Source organism: Taudactylus pleione, unplaced genomic scaffold (genome assembly GCF_031769625.1).
Source record: "Taudactylus pleione unplaced genomic scaffold, aTauple2 ptg000260l, whole genome shotgun sequence".
NCBI lineage: Eukaryota > Metazoa > Chordata > Amphibia > Anura > Myobatrachidae > Taudactylus > Taudactylus pleione.
The window spans coordinates 93,753-110,405 of record NW_028284662.1 but is presented as its reverse complement, the minus strand read 5'-3'; the positions used below and the strand labels follow the sequence as shown (position 1 = coordinate 110,405).

General features: G+C 48.2%; 1 protein-coding gene across 2 annotated transcripts in view; it reads left to right on the top strand.

The window, feature by feature from the left end:
- The window catches only part of ELOA (elongin A), a 44,732-nt gene that overhangs the window by 18,850 nt on the left and 9,229 nt on the right, over window positions 1–16,653 (top strand). For both annotated transcript variants that reach the window (XM_088481012.1, XM_088481011.1), the window contains exons 5-8: window positions 4,982–5,090; window positions 5,183–5,344; window positions 5,997–6,094; window positions 8,200–8,380. In XM_088481012.1, the coding sequence (XP_088337138.1) occupies window positions 4,982–5,090; window positions 5,183–5,344; window positions 5,997–6,094; window positions 8,200–8,380 (550 nt within the window). The remainder of the gene's footprint in view (window positions 1–4,981; window positions 5,091–5,182; window positions 5,345–5,996; window positions 6,095–8,199; window positions 8,381–16,653) is intronic.

Sequence of the window (16,653 nt, the reverse complement as noted above, 5' to 3'; positions counted from 1 at the left end):
CTTGCTAGCAGCGATCCTGAGGCCCGGACTGCTACCGGACGCACGGAGATGTCAGGTAAAGGCGATTTGTCGCCTACGGGGAATTGCACGCGGCAGTCCTTACTTCCGGCCCCGGAGACGCACCTGAAGCCGCTGCAGTGAGGGCCTGGAGCGTCCTCGTCCTTACTAGACCGCCGGGGCCTTATCGTCTGATGCCGGGGATCGGCAGCAGACTCTTCTGCTGCTATTAGGCCAGCGTACTCGACTGTTTGATGCAGCTTAGAGGAGGTAGGCTCTCCCCCGGCAGCCCCTCTCTCAACCCAGACGCAGTTCCTTCAAGGTTTTCGCGCGTCTGGGTCGCTCCTTCTACCCGCCTCGTGTATATGAGATGCTCACAGTCCACTATTGGTGCACTGCTGTAGCTGTTGGTCTCAGGAGGTTTTGGGTAAGTCTCCCTGTATACCTCTCTCATGGGTAAGGTATATAGTACTCTATATCCTACCAAGCATCATGTTTTGAGGACCAGTCTTCTTCCAGGCAGTCTAGTTTTCGCAGGACAACCAGGCGACAAACTAAGAGGTCTGGCTTCTAAGCCGGAGGACAAACCTTCTGCCTGATGGGGCGGGCCTCCACCTGGGGGATCCCAGGGTGGGAGGCCGACTTCTTCAATTTGCGGATTACTGTCATCAAACAACAACAGACGCCTGGGTCCGAGAAGTGGTCTCTCAGGGGTATGCCCTCACTTTCCGGAGGCATCCTCCCTAGAAGTTTATTTTGTACAAATCCCCATCAGATGCGATCAAGGCTTTGGCTCTTCAGGAGGCCATTTACTCCATGCTGCAGACAGGGGTGATAATCCCGGTTCCTGTGTTTCAGCAAGGAAGGGGTTATTATTCCAATCTATTTTTGATTCAGAAACCGAATGGGTCTCATCGCCCTATTCTAAATCTAAAAACCCTCAACATGTTTTTCCTTGTACCCAAATTCCGTATGGAAACTCTTTGGTAAATTATTTTGGCAATGGAGCCTGGGGATTTTATGGTTTCTCAGGACATTCAGGATACATATATGCATGTGCCTATTACGCCATCCCACCAACAATTTCTACAGTTTGCTGTCCTGTAACAACATTACCAATTTCAGGCACTACCCTTTGGTCCTTCAACGACCCCTCGGGTCTTTACCAAAATAATGGCGGTTATGACGGCCTACCTCAGGCATCAGGGAATCAGAATACTACCATATCTGGACGACCTTCTGATATTGGCACAGTCTTCAGCTGTTTTACAACACCATCTCCAACTGACCATTGCCTGCCTGCAGAGGTACGACTGGATCATCAATTGGAAGTAATCCTCTCTTTCTCCAAAACAGCAGATGGTACATCTGGGGGCACTTCTGGATTCTCAGGCGCAAAGGGTATTTCTGCCGGAGGACAAGATTGTGGTCCTATCATTGCGAATACACAAATTGCTATGCAAGCGAAGGGTATCCATTCTATCAAAGATGCAGGTCCTGGGGTCGATTGTATCCACCTTCGACATGGTGGGATATGCTCAGTTCTATTCCATGCCTCTGCAAAAATTGATACTCCAGCTGGAACGGACAGTATCATCTAATAAGGTCCCAGAGGATCCTTTTCACTCCAAAGGTTCGTCTTTTTCTCTCGTGGTGGATACAAAAGGATCATCTGGACAAAGGTCGTCCATTCTCTGTTCCAAATTGGGTGCTTCTCACCACGGACGCCAGTCTTCGCGGATGGGGACAGTGACAGGTCATCACACCTTTCAGGGAAGATGGACGAATCAGGAAAATAATCTGCCCATAAACATTCTGGAGCTTTGAGCACTACACAAAGCACTCACTGTAGCACAGGACCTGCTCCAGGTCAGGCTGGTCCGGATCCAGTCCGACAACACGACCACAGTAGCCTATCTCAATCATCAAGAAGGCACACGAAGTCATGTAGCCATGAGAGAAGTGACAAATATTCTGATTTGGGCAGAACATCATCTTCTGGCGGTCTCGGCAATATTCATCTCTGGAGTCCTCAATTGGGAAGCGGACTTCCTTAGTCATCAGGACATACACGCCATAGAGTGGTCTCTTCACCCGGGGGTTTTTCAACTCCTGGTGATCAAATGGGGACTACCAGACATAGACCTCATGGCAGCACGTCACAACCACAAGGTCCCCAGGTACGGGCCCAGGACCAGAGGCCCCTCAGCAGCCTTCATGGACACACTGGCAGTAAGTTGGGACTTCAAGATGACGTATCTCTTTCCTTCGATTTCCCTTCTCCCAAGGATTCTCAGGAAATTCAAGCAGGAAGGCGGACTGTAATGCCAGTGGCTTCTGCTTGACCCAGACGTCATTGGTTCACCGACATACGGAATCTATCCATAGACAGTCTTCTTTCTTAAGAGCCAAGGGTTTCTTCAGCTCTGTGATTCAAACGATGCTTAGTGCATGAAAGCCTTCCTCTGCCTGCATCTATTACAGAATTTGGCATTGTTTTGGTCAATGGTGTTCCCACAGAAAATATGACCCTAAGGTGTTTAGGGTTTACCGGGTACTGGCTTTTTTCCAGGCTGGATTATTTCCTTGCTCTCCGTCTGGCCACTTTGAGAGTGCAGGTTTCTGCATCGTCAGTCTGGTTCCAGAGAAAGATTGCTTCTATACCAGATCTAAAAAAAAAAATTAGGGGGTTCCTAGAGTTTAGCCTCCTTTTGTCCCACCGGTAGCACCATGGAATTTGTCTTTGGTTCTCAAGGGTCTACAAGCTCCCCCATTTGAATCTCTGGACTCTGTAAATTTGAAATGGTTGACAGCGAAGACCCTTTTTCTCCTTGCCATCTCTTCTGCACGCAGAGTCTCTGATTTGGCAGTTCTCTCTTGTCAACTCCCCATTTTTGATTTTCACCAGGATAAAGCTATTCTTCGTACAACTGAGGGTTACCTTCCTAAGGTAGTGTCCCGTTTTCATGTGAATGAAGAGATTGTGGTTCCAGCTTTTCAGTCTTCAGACCTTTCTGTAGGTGAAGCCTCCCTGGTTGTAGTTTGTGCTTTCCGTATCTATGTGGAGCGTACAAACTCTTTTAGAAAATCAGATATTCTTTTTGTGTTGTATGGTTTTCACAAACGAGGATAGCCAGCTAACAAACAGACTCTGGCTAGATGGTTACGTATGACTATCTCTCAGGTATACACACAGGCTGATCTCCTTGTTCCCAACATGGTGACAGCACATTCTACTCTGTCTATTTGGGCCTCATTGGCGTTTAGTCGTGGTGCTTCTGTTGAACAAGTGTGCAAGGCAGCCACGTGGTCTTCTGTTCACACTTTTCTCAGGTTTTCCGCCTTTGAGACTTTTGCCTCTCTGGATGCTTTCTTTGGGCATCGAGTTCTCCTTTCTGCTCAGGAGCGTCCCCACCCTTAGGTGAACTGCTTTGGGACATCCCCATGGTATCCCTGTGGATCCCTAAGGAACCTGAAGAAGAAAATAAGAGTTATGGTAGACTTACCATTGATAACTCTTTTTCTTCGAGGTCCATAGGATCTGCAGGGCACCCACCCTGACGCACCTGGCTGCACTGGGTAATTTTTCTTTCGGTCACGGATTCCCTCATCTTGTATGAGAGTGTTTCTGGTGTACGATTGTTCTTCCTTCTCCTGCCTTGGACTTGTTTACAAAACTGAATGCCTGTGGCCAGGGGCAGGGTATATGTGGAGGAGGACCAGAGGCATCCTGGGAGCTGAAAGCTTTAACTGTTTGGTGCCTGGATCACTCCAGCCCCATTATCCCCATGGTATCCCTGTGGACCCTATGGACCTCGAAGAGAAAGAGTTATCAATGATAAGTCTTCCATAACTCTTAGGGGTAAATTTACTAAGATGGGAGTTCTATTTAAGAAGTGATGTTGCCCACAACAACCAATCAGATTCTATTTCTCATTTATCTAGCACCTTCTAGAAGATAATACCTGGAATCTGATTGGTTGCTATGGGCAACATCACTTCTTAATAGAACTCCCATCTTAGTAAATTTACCCCTTATTATTAACTGAACCTCCTTCCTCGTCAGGTTCTGGTTGGGAACTTATGTGGTTATCTGCCTGCTCAGATGAGCTATGGGCCTGATTCAGAGCCGTTCGCTATTTGTGGTCGTTCGTTTAAAAACAAGGGGTGGCTATTCAAATGATCCGTACGCACATTGCAGTCTGTTCACACCTCTAAGTCTGAACGAGCGAGCAAAACATACGCTCGTTTATTTGTTAAAAACGCCCCCTGGCCGCTCGCATCCTACGTCATGTCCGCTATTTATTAGATTAATCGAGTACATCGACCAGCGTATGAACTGCTCGCTATTCTTGTGGTTGGTGTTTGCTACCACAAATTTGCGAGCAGTTCTGGCTATAAAATAACCCAGTGACGTGAACAATGACGCTGCTGTTTTAAATATACACACCCATAAAACGCCCGTTTTGACCTTTAAGCACGCCTGCGTTCGGATCTCCACTCCCCATTTTCAAGCACCTTCCCCTGTTACCACCCACATACGCCTCATTCTGTCACTCAAAATAGCAGGCCCTCGCTATATTGCGTACCAACGATTTTCGGCCGCACTGACTGGTTCGCGCATGCGTACTAAAAACCGTACGCATGCGCAGATGTGCAAACATCGCTCGGAACGAGCGTACTGCCGCTAACGAGCGGCTCTGAATGAGGGCCTATGTTCCTGGGATTTTTATTTGGCATTTTGTAGGCTGACAGACACAGCTCAAGGAACCCATGTTCATAGGTGTTGTGGTGGCTGCTGCTGCCAGTAGGAGGCCTGAAAAAATTGCAAAAAAAAATCGGATAAAACTGAACTTAATATGACTTCTCCTTTATATGATAAAAGTTATCTTAATGGCTAATATTTCATGAATGAATCAGTAGATTCAAGAAAATGGTAGAGAATACAAATAACATGTATTTCACTTTTGTTTTAACTGCGTAGATAGACCAGGTTCCTGTTCTACCTGATATACCTTTGCCAATGATCCAGCCAAATTATCGGCCTCTTCCTTCCATCGAGGCTGTTCCATTCTCACCTCACAAAAGGAAAGGTAAAATAACATAAATATGTAAACAAATGTTAATAGGATTGTTGTGTGATGGTTGTTCAGTGTTCTTGAAACCAGTCTTCATTTTACCCTAGCTCCACTGTTGTCATCTCAAGAAGAGGAAGAAGGTGCCGGATTCACTGGGCGTAGATTAAACTCTAAGATGCAGGTCTATTCTGGATCTAAAACTGCCTACTTGCCCAAGATGATGTCCCTATATGAGCAGTGTATCCGTGTCCTGGCTAATAACATAGACTGTGAGTACCATACTTTGTATAGTTATCCTTAGAGATTGGGGAAGTAGGTGCTGGCATTAGCTCACATAGATAGAAAGGCACCTGTAATAATATTCACTCAGATAGGGTTTTTATTTTTTCAGTGGTTTTATTTTTATTGGCCTTCTTCACTTGTGCTCAGTGGTTTCTGCATTCTAGCAGGAATAGCTAATGTCCTCTCAGTCATCAGATCGATCTACATCTATTTGACTGCAGGCGTGCGTACCTTCATACTAAATGTAGAAGAATTCCTGGGGTTTTAGTCCATTAAAATCATATGTGTTTCAGCCAATTAAGTACCTCTTGTTATCAGGAATAAATGTGTGGCCATTTCTGAATTAAAGTGTACCTATTGTTCACTGGTGGTTTCAATATTGAAACTGTTGTGCCTTTTTATACACAAGAGGTCAGTGAAAATTCTTGGCTGTTGATGGCAAAAATAGTTCCAAAGGAAAAACCACTGGTTACTGTCTGCATTGTGGTACAGAATGAGGCAGCCAGGAGTCAGACAGTCCTGTTATTTGAAATGCTTTACAAGAAAGCACTGGATACGTGAATATACATTTAGTCAGTTAGATCTGTCTGGTCACATAAGAACAGCCTGTCACAGCTGCTGATGTCGCTTTTTCCCCAGCTATCTATGAAGTAGGAGGTGTACCTTATTCTGTGCTAGAGCCAGTTTTGGAGAAGTGCACTCCAGACCAGTTGTACCGGATTGAAGAGTGTAACCATGTGAGTTTAATATAAATGTTTTGGAGTTTAATTTTCCTTTTCTTTGATACATGAGTGATGTTAGTTTATTTATATCTGTATATTTGTAATGTCACACCTAAAATAATCCTGGCAGTAATTATAATAATTGTTAAGAAATAGCGCATATGGAAGCTTTTATTATGTAAAAATCTTATCTATCATCTAGGTGGTTTCCTGACAACTGTATTCAGGATATCACATATGGAAACAAATTGAATTATATGGTTCATATAGCAGAAATGTACTGTAATCCACATCTACAAAGCAAATGTTAACTTTCATCAGCTTTGTGTTAACAAAAAACGGCCAAAAAGAAAAAATGCTTGAGCTGTGCCCTTACAATTAGCCTGTACATGGAGTTATACTTAGCACCAGTGCAGCGATCCTCCAATTCAGTGGTTCCCCCAAAGACTACCTCCTGCTGAAGCAGACTGATCTCTGACACACATGAATGTCCCACTCGCAAATTGTACGTCCTTTAATCTTTTCTTACCATAGATTTGGGATTAATGTTAGTGCTGCCACATGTGCCAAACAGTCAAAAGTAAATTTTATCTTATGGGACTTAATGCCAAAGCATTCCATTTAGCATTTAGAACTTCAGTGAGATGGAAAACATGTAAATCAGGTGTCCAGAAGGATTGTTAACTATACAGAAAAAAACAAGATTGTGGCTCTATTTGGGCTCTTACTTTGTTTTTCTTTATTATCCTTTTAAATGATTTGTACGTATACAAGACAATTTAGCATGGCATATCATCTATATTATTCTTAGCAATGGCCGCCTTTCTCCTGTCCAGCAAATAGCCATATTCATCATACACAGAAAATTGTCACTGTTATCATTCATAACAAACAGTCACAAACATAAACCCGGCAAGTCATGCCCTCTACACACATTAATTAGTTAATGATTATATACCAGTATGATATATGATTATTTATCCTCCAATTAATTTGAACAGACAACATACAACCATTTCCCTATTGAGAGATACAAAACAACCCCCACAATTGCCATACATTGCATAAAGAATATATTGCAGAAGATAATTACCAGCACTATGCAATAGAGATGCCATTCAACGACCAATCCAATGTTGAAAAGATACCCCACACCCCCAATTAGCAGCCATATGATACAGATATACCCCTTATCAGCAACCTAATGCTGCAGTGATTTATCCATATACAAGCCATATGCTGCAGAAGGAAACCCCCATACAATTGCATATATAGTGTTCAAGTAAAATGTCTAGGAAAAAACAAACACTTTCCTCCTATAAATTGTTCTGATTGCCAAAACATACACCAAACCTCAAATAAAATATACTTATTTGAATGGAATTGGTAAAATAACTAGTGATATAATCACAAAAACCCAATTTAAACTTTTTTTTTCCAGTATAATTCCCATAAATGTAACATATTTACTAGACTACAAGTCAAAATGTAGCAGAACCGGACGAGGAAACAGTGTAAAATTCACTTAGGTAGGCTAAAACATAAAATAAATTATTCCCAAGGGACCTGATTCAAGGTAAAAATGCAAAAAAAAGGAATGACTTCAGGTGGTAATATTTACCACAGACCCCATTTTGTCCTACAATATCTAATCATTGATTAACTACAGTCTCTAGCAGTCTGTTTTTGGCAAAGTGTCACAAACTTTATTGGCTTATATGCTTGTGGTCTTCTGGATACTCATCATCACCAAACGGACATCACTGAGTGTGAGCTGACTAGCACAGATAACTTTTTATGCAGTAATTGTTTTGAGAAAAGTTGTCTCCATATAATACATCATAGTTGTCCAGAACACTTTGGGCATTTTGTGGAATATATTCAAACACTGCACTCTAGTCTTAATGGGTGCACAACTTATATTTTGTGTACCTTATTATAACAAAGTTGATATATGTGTCCTCTGTTATTTCTAGACTAGTTAAGCTGTAAATGTGTGAAATGTGTTGTGCGAATCAGATCATTCTGTACAGTAGCATATACTGCCTTGGTGTGTATACCTGCATTCCAATCAGAAATTCCCTTATTCACATAAACTGAACGATTTGATTCTGTCACAGGTTCTAGTTGAAGACACAGATCAGCTATGGAAGAATCACTGTCTAAGAGACTTCAAAAAACAGATTCCAGGAGAGTATGAGTCTTGGAGAGAGCTGTACCTCCGCCTACATGAAGCCCGAGAGCAGAGGCTGCTAATGCTGACTGAGAACATTCGTTCAGCTCACGCAAACAAACCCAAAGGTGGGAAATGAGAATGAATACACATCAAGCAATAGGGAGCAATACGTGGGGTATAAATGCATCATATTTATATCCAAGTCACTTATCACTTTAGATATTTGACCATTTCTACATCAGGGTCCATAGGGTATCCACAGGATACCTTGGGGTATAGGTGATGACGTCAGGCATCGGGCACGATAGAGTTAAGTTTTCAGCCTCCCAGGATTCACTAGGGTCCCCCTCCTATACCCCGCCCCCGAGCCAAGGCATCTCAGTTTCGTTGGTGCCCGGCTAGGAGTCGGAGCACCTGTTTAGAGAGGGGCTAAGGATAGCCCCTGAATTTTTCTTCACGGCAGCTGTTTCTGCACATCTGGAAGTACAGCATGGACAGTCACTACTGACATCCATGCTGTCTTCCCTACACTCCCGCCGGTACCAGAACGCCGGTACTGATCCGGGGATGCTGGTAAGCATCTGGGGTCACAACTAGCGGTGACCCCAGATGTTTTGGACCATGGCCGGATTCAAGGGGGCAGCAGGTAAGCAGCGGGGTCCCGCGGTGGGTCTCTGCTGATACATGGTCCAGAGTCCCCAGGCAGGGGGCTCCCTGGGGACTGGCTGCAGCATGGAGCCAGGTAACCAACCTGCGCTTCCACTACATCCCTGGGACAGCGGACCGCAGCTGAGCGGTAGCGCTGCGGCGTCCCAGGGGTTAATTGCATGCCAGGGGAGCGCGCCTACCCTGTACACAGCCGGCGTCTCCCCCGCTGCACACCGCCCTCTCTGCACCTGCCGATTGGCCCTTTGGCAGCGCTCCTCCCCCAGGCCGGCCTCCTCTCTGCTCCTCGGTGGCCATCTTTCAAGAAGCATGGTGAACGCTGCTGGAAGCTGTTGATCTGTGGCATCGTAGTCTGGGTCCCCCGGCATACCTCTCCTCCGTTGATACAGGTCTGTGTATGCAGCGCTGTGTCCTACAAGGCTCTGTGTCTGCGTAGTTGAGGAACAGCGCTGATAGTGCAGGGATTAATTTCTTTGCATAGTATGTGACTTCTGCTAGCGTCTGCTGCCTGTACTTTCACTTTCTACTGTCAGCCATTTCACTGTCCCTGCTCTTCTGCTAAAGCCCTTGTGGTGCAGTGATTGCAGGGTGGTTCTCCCACTATACTAACGAGTATTAGTGAGAGGGGTCACATACTTACCATCATGTCTGAGAGTGAATTTCCTCTCCAGCTTCTGTGTACTACGTGCAAAGTACCAATAGCGGAGGGGGAGGGTAACGCGGAGGGGCTATGTCGGCAGTGTTATTTATTGGCGCGGCCATTTACGGTCACGGCTCCGGTACAGGAACCGCCTTGGGCTTGTTTCGCCAAAACGCTTACAACCCTAGTGGGCCAGTTAGCTCCGCCACCTGCGTTTTCACAGATGGGATTGTCCCAGCAGTCAGTGGTGTCGTCACCCATGCAGGGTTTCCCGAGACAATTGATGGTACCCCACAGTCTCCCTATTTCCCCTCCCCAGGTCTCTCAGGAACCTGCGTGGGTTAATTCACTGACAAGTTCTGTACAGCATTTGTCGGACGTGTTACAAGGGGAGTCTGTGTTGTGGCCACATAAGCGGCCGGTGGCGTCTCTGTCCGCTCCTTATGAGGATGACGACGTGACGACCGATGATGGGGAGATTCTGGATCTATCTGACCAAGAACCTCTCCGTACTAAAGAGTCGGACGCTAAGTCCAAGGTTTATATTCCTGGCCTTATTCGGGCAGTCCGCACAGCTTTAGTTATTGAGGATGACGATCCTCCGGTGTCCAAGTCCAAATATGCCTTTTTTAAGGATATTAAGGGTGACGCCACAGTGTTTCCTCTTTTGGGTCAGTTAGTGGACCATTTAGTGGAGGCGTGGAAACACCCTGGTAGAAGCCTCAAAGACGCTTAGCGGTGGCTTACCCGTTTGCGGACAATTATTTTTCTAAGTGGGAGTCCCCTCCACAGGTGGATTCTCATGTGACATGCCAGGTCTGAAGTGCCACATTGCCCATGCCCTCCATGTCCTCCTTGAAGGATGCTACGGACCGTAAGGTGGAGATCTGCCTAAAGTCCATTTATTCGCTCGCGCGGGGGGGGTTTCTGGGGGGGGCATCCAGACCGGCTATAGCCGTATGTTGGGTAGCCAGAGCTATGGAGCGCTTTGCTGACAGTTTGGAGGCGTCTTTGGATTCCGACTGTGCAGCTGAACAGGCCAAGTTGGTAGGCAATCTCCGGGATTCGGCCACTTACATCAATGAAGCGGCCTTGGATAACAGTACCCTCACATCTCTGATTTCTTCTGCAGCTGTTGCTGCTCGTCGCACTTTATGGTTGCGATCCTGGAAGGTGGACGCTGATTCCAAAAAGGGCTTGGAAGCTTTACCCTTTAATGGAGAAGTCCTATTTGATCCGGATCTGGACAAAATTGTGGTCACGCTGGCGGCAGCCAAGTCTGCATGTCTCCCGTCTGCTGCGGTCCCTTCCAGTTCGGGTACGTCGTCCTTTCGGCCTTACAGGGCCCAGGGTAGGCCTAAAGCACAGTCTTTTCCCCGACAGGCTGGCCCCAAGAAATCGGCCAAGCCCAGGAAACAGGCCTGGAGTACCAGACGTCCGGCCCCTAAGTCTGATGACGGTCAGGGCCTCCCTTTGGGGGATCCCAAAGTGGGAGGCGCCTGCTGCAGTTCGCCCAGTGTTGGTCGGTAACCACGACAGACAATTGGGTTCACGAGGTGGTTTCTCACGGGTATGCCCTCTCCTTTCGGCACAGGCCCCCATCCCGATTCTTCACCAAGGGTCTTCCCTTAGACCGGAACAAGGCCAGGGAACTGCGGAAAGTTTTGCACACTATGCTCCAGGCTGGAGTTATAGTGCCTGTTCCATTCTCCCAGAGGGGCCAGGGTTTCTATTCCAATCTATTTTTGGTGCAGAAACCCAATGGGTCGTACCGTCCAATTCTCAACCTCAAAGCCCTCAACAAGTCCTTGCTGGTGCTGCGGTTTCGGATGGAGACCCTTCGATCCATCATTCTGGCGCTGGAACCTGGGGATAACATGGTGTCGTTGGACATACAGGACGCTTACCTGCATGTCCCTATTCTTTTACGCCATCAACAGTTCCTCAGGTTTGCAATCCGCAACGATCACTTTCAGTTCCGGGCGTTACCTTTTGGCCTGGCGACAGCACCACGAGTGTTCACCAAGGTTATGGCAGTCATGGCGGATTTCCTGCGGCTGCAGGGAGTCCGCATGTTGCCGTATCTGGACGACCTTCTGTTGGTAGCTGGATCTCCAGAGCTCCTTCTACCCCATTTGGATCTGACGATAGCGGTACTGCAACGGCACGGCTGGTTAATAAACTGGCAATAGTCCACCCTCATCCCGTCTCAGAGGATTCTGCACCTCGGAGTCTTATTGGACTCCAGACAGCAGAGGATCTTTGTGACGGGGGAAAAGATCTCTGCCTTACAGTTGAGGGTGCGCAGTTGTCTGCAGAGTCGCCGTGTGTCCCTGCACTCGGCGATGAGGTCACTGGGCTCCATGGTGTCAGTATTCGACATGGTGGAATATGCCCAGTTTCACTCCAGACCTCTGGAGCAATTGATCCTGTCCAAATGGAATGGACTGCCTCAGAGTCTAAAGTCCCAGACGATGGTGCTCACTCTGGAGGTTCGCCTGTCCCTAGCCTGGTGGTTGCAGACGACCTATCTCAACAAGGGTCGTCCATTTTGGGTGGCGAACTGGGTCCTGTTGACAGTGGACGCCAGCCTTCGGGTCTGGGGAGCGGTCATGGGTCCACACTTGTTCCAGGGCAGATGGACTCAGGCGGAAAATGAGCTTCCAATAAACATCTTGGAACTCCGCACGGTTTTCAATGCTCTCCAGCAGGCACATCAGGTCACCCTGTGCAGGTCCAGTCGGTCAACGCCACCACCGTGGCCTACATAAATCGGCAAGGAGGAACCCGAAGTCGGGCGGTACTCGTAGAGGTGTCCCGCATCCTGGTCTGGGCAGAGCGCAATCTCCCGGCCATATCAGCCGTATTCATCCCAGGAGTCCTCAACTGGGAGGCGGACTTTCTCAGTCGCCAGGACGTTCATCCGGGGGAGTGGTCTCTGCACCAGGACGTCTTTCAACTTCTGGTGGACAGGTGGGGTCTTCCAGAGATCGACCTCATGGCGTCACGGCACAACAACAAGTTGCTGGTGTACGGGTCTCGAACAGGAGACGAAAAGGCGTCTTTGGTGGATGCCCTGTCCGTCCAGTGGACGTTCCGGTTTGCTTATCTCTTTCCTCCGTTTTCCCTTCTTCCACAGGTAATCCAGAAATTCAAACAGGAAGGAGGGACGCTCCTGTTGATAGCTCCCGCGTGGCCCAGGCGGCACTGGTTCTCAGACCTTCAGGGTCTGTCCGTGGACAGTCCTCTGCGGTTGCCGCTGCGACCGGACCTACTGTCACAGGGTCCTTGTCTTCACCCGGACATGACTCGGCTGTCTTTGACGGCGTGGCTGTTGAGAAGGCCATGTTAAGGTCCAGGGGGTTTTCCAGCTCTGTAGTACAAACTATGCTGAGAGCACGGAAACCATCTTCTGCAAGGATATACCATCGTGTGTGGCATACGTTCTTCCAGTGGTGTCGTCCAAGAGGTTATGCCCCTCGGGAGTTCCGTCTGTCTAGAGTGTTAGCTTTCCTATAGGCGGGACTAGACCATGGGCTACGCCTTGCTTCTCTGAAGGTGCAGGTGTCGGCCCTGCCCGTCTGCTTCCATCGTAGGATTGCTACAATCCCTGATGTGCGCACCTTTATGCAAGGTGTTCTTCGAATTCAGCCGCCCTTTGTTCCACCGGTGGCGCCTTGGGATTTAGCTATGGTCCTGAGGGCTCTCCAGGGACCGCCGTTTGAACCACTGGGCTCAGTGGACCTTAAATGGCTGACAGCTAAAACAATTTTCCTTCTGGCCATTGTTTCTGACTTAGGGGCTCTCTCCTGTAGACCCCCTTTCCTGATTTTTCATAGAAACAGGGCAGTGCTGCGCACTTGTCCTGAATTTCTTCCCAAAGTTGTTTCACGTTTCCATATCCACAATGAAATCGTTGTGCCGGCTTTTAACTCACTTGATCTTTCAGTGGGTGAGTCCTCTTTGGACTTTGTGCGGGCCTTAAAGATTTATGTTGACCGCACTTCTTCGTTTAGGAAGTCGGACGCCTTGTTTGTCCTCTATGGCTTCCGTAAAAAGGGTTGGCCTGCTTCAAAGCAAACGTTGGCAGGTTGGATTCGTATGGCAATTTCAGAAGCTTATCTTCATGAAGGCCTTCCGGTTCCATCCTCTGTGAGGGCTCATTCCACTAGGTCTGTGGGTCCTTCGTGGGCAGCTCGACGTGGTGCCTCTGCAGTCCAGATCTGCAAGGCTGCCACGTGGTCCTCTGTCCATACCTTTGTGAGGTATTATGCGTTTGACACCTTTGCCTCTCAGGATGCTTCCTTCGGGCGGCGGATTCTCCTTTCAGCACAGGAGCGTCCCCACCCTTGAAGGATACTGCTTTGGGACATCCCCAAGGTATCCTGTGGATACTCTATGGACCCTGATGTAGAAAATATGAGATATGGTAAGAACTTACCTTTGTTATCTCTATTTCTACAAAGTCCAGAGGGTTCCACAGGACTCCCGCCCTGTCACACCTGTGCTGCAGATGGGCTTTACTCTGGTCACCGGTTTTTCCGTCTCCCTCTGGTGAGAATGTGATTCTTGTGTGTGTCCAGATCTTTCTTCTCTCTCTTCCTTCTCCTCCTCCAGCCTAAGGCTTGGTACGTAACTGAGATGTCTTGGCTCGGGGGCGGGGTATAGGAGGGGGACCCTAGTGCATCCTGGGAGGCTGAAAACTTAACTCTATGGTGCCCGATACCTGACGTCATCACCTATACCCCAAGGTATCCTGTGGAACCCTATGGACTTCGTAGAAATAGAGATAACAAAGGTAAGTTCTTACCATATCTCATATTTTCACAGTCTAAACATATTTTCTACTGCAGGGTCCATAGGGCTCCACAGGTGACCTTGGGGTATAGGTTGATGACGTCAGTCGTCCAGCACCTCAATAGTTAAATTTGTGCTCCCAGGATGCACCGGGCTCCTCTCCTATACCCCGCCCCCAGGCCAAGGTACCTCAGTTTGGTAGGTGCTCGGCACCGACTCGGGTCACTTTCAGAGGGGCTGCGTTGACAGCCCAGAAAATAGTTGTTTTTTACTGCAGAGTGGTCAGCATGGGCTGTCCAGCGGACGCCCATGCTGCCACTCCGACACCCCGCCGGCGCCGAGACGCTGGCACTGTGCTAGGGATCGAGTCGGGTGTCTGGGGGTTTGGGCTAGTAAAAGCCCCCAGACACCCAGGACTGTGGGCGGACATCACGGGGGACATTCAGGTAAGCAGCGGGCGCCCGCTGATAACAGTTCATTTACTTCCCAGGACTGGGGGGTCCCTGGGTAGAGGCTGCGTGTGGCACCAGGCACGGCGCCTGCGCTGTCACTAGACCACCAGGGATAGGGGGCCACAACATGCGGACGTTGTTGCATCCCAGGGGTTAATAGCACGCCAGGGGAGCGGCCCCTCACCTGCTGAACTGCGCACTTCTCCACAGCGGTTTGGCGGTTGCAGGCATCTCTCTTCCCTCAGGCACGCCCCCTATGAGTCCTCCGGCGGCCATTTTAATGTGCATAAAACGCTAGTCTCACAGGGAGCTGTGGAGCCTGGGTCCCCCTACATACCCCTCCTCCAAGCAGGTCGGTGTATGTAGCACTATTCCTACTAGACACAAGATATAGTTAGTTGATAATAATGCAGTATAGTGCAGGTTTTCCTGGCATTGTATGTGTCTGTTGCTAGCGCTGTCTGACTGTAAAACTCTTTTTCTCTGTCAGCCATTTTAGCTATCCCTGTACTTTCTCTTTCACTAAACCTTGCGGTGACAGCGCTGCTGAGGGATCAAACTACTTCACAGTTCAGTGGTGAAGGCGGAGCCTAAGTTGAGCTGAGGAGTTTGACACATACATTCATTATGTCTGGCAGTGATTCTGCTCAAGCTGATATCCCCCTTACACAGTCCTGCAACAGGTGCTTTGCTGGACAAAAGGAGGGAGAGATTATTGTGGGAGGAGTGTGTACCCTGTATACCAGAAATGCAGGATTGCCTGCTGGGCCCAGCTCTTCTCAAGAGCCGCCCTGGGCTTGTTTTGCACAAGCACTAACTACCCTGATGGGTTGGCTTGCTGCACCTCCAGTGGCCCCACAATTGGGGTACGCTCCGCAGGTTGCTATGCCATCTACGTCACAGGGGATTCCCCGACAGTTGGTTTTGGATCATAATATGCCCTTACAACCTACTCCCTACCAGACTGGACCTGTTTGGGTTAATACTCTCTCCAGTACGGGGCAAAACCTGACTGATGTATTACAGGGGGAGTCTTTTCAGCGCCCTGCTAGGAAGGAGGTACTGTCTTCCGAGTCCACGTATTATCAAGATGATGTGTTGACTGATGATGGGGAAATTCAGGACTTATCTGATACAGAGCTCCCTCAAAAGGAGGGGGAGCCTAAGTCCCATATTTATGTTCACAGCCTCATTCGTGCAGTCCGTGTGGCTATGGATATTGGGGATGAGGATACCCCAGCAGCCAAATCCAAACATGCTTTCTTTAAGGAAGTGAAAAGTTCAGCGATGGCTTTTTCCCTGTCGGATCAGCTAGTTGAACATCTGGAAGAAGCCTGGAAAACTCCAGGCAGGAAGTTTCAACCGCAGAAACTGTTGGACGCCACTTTTCCAGTCGAGGAGAAGAATTTCTCTAAATGGGAAACTCCTCCTCAGGTGGATCCTCATAATACACGCCTTGTCAAAAGTGCGACGCTTCCTATGCCGTCCATGTTATCATTAAAGGATGTTACGGATAGAAAAGTGGAGGTGTGCCTAAAGTCCATTTATTCCCTCTTGGGGGGGGGTTGGTCGCTAGGCCAGCTATGGCTATATGCTGGGTGGCCAGGGCCATGGAATGTTGGGCAGATGCCCTGGAAGTGTCCTTGCCTGTAGAGGCTACCAGTGAACAAATTGACCTGGTAGGTTACCTCAGAGACTTGGCTACATATGTAAATAAAGCTGCTTTGGATGTTAGTCTCCTAACATCTCGCATTTCATCGGCTGCAGTGTCAGCTAGACGCTCTCTTTGGTTGCGATCTTGGAGAGCAGATGCTGATTCCAAGAAAGGGTTACAAGGTTTACC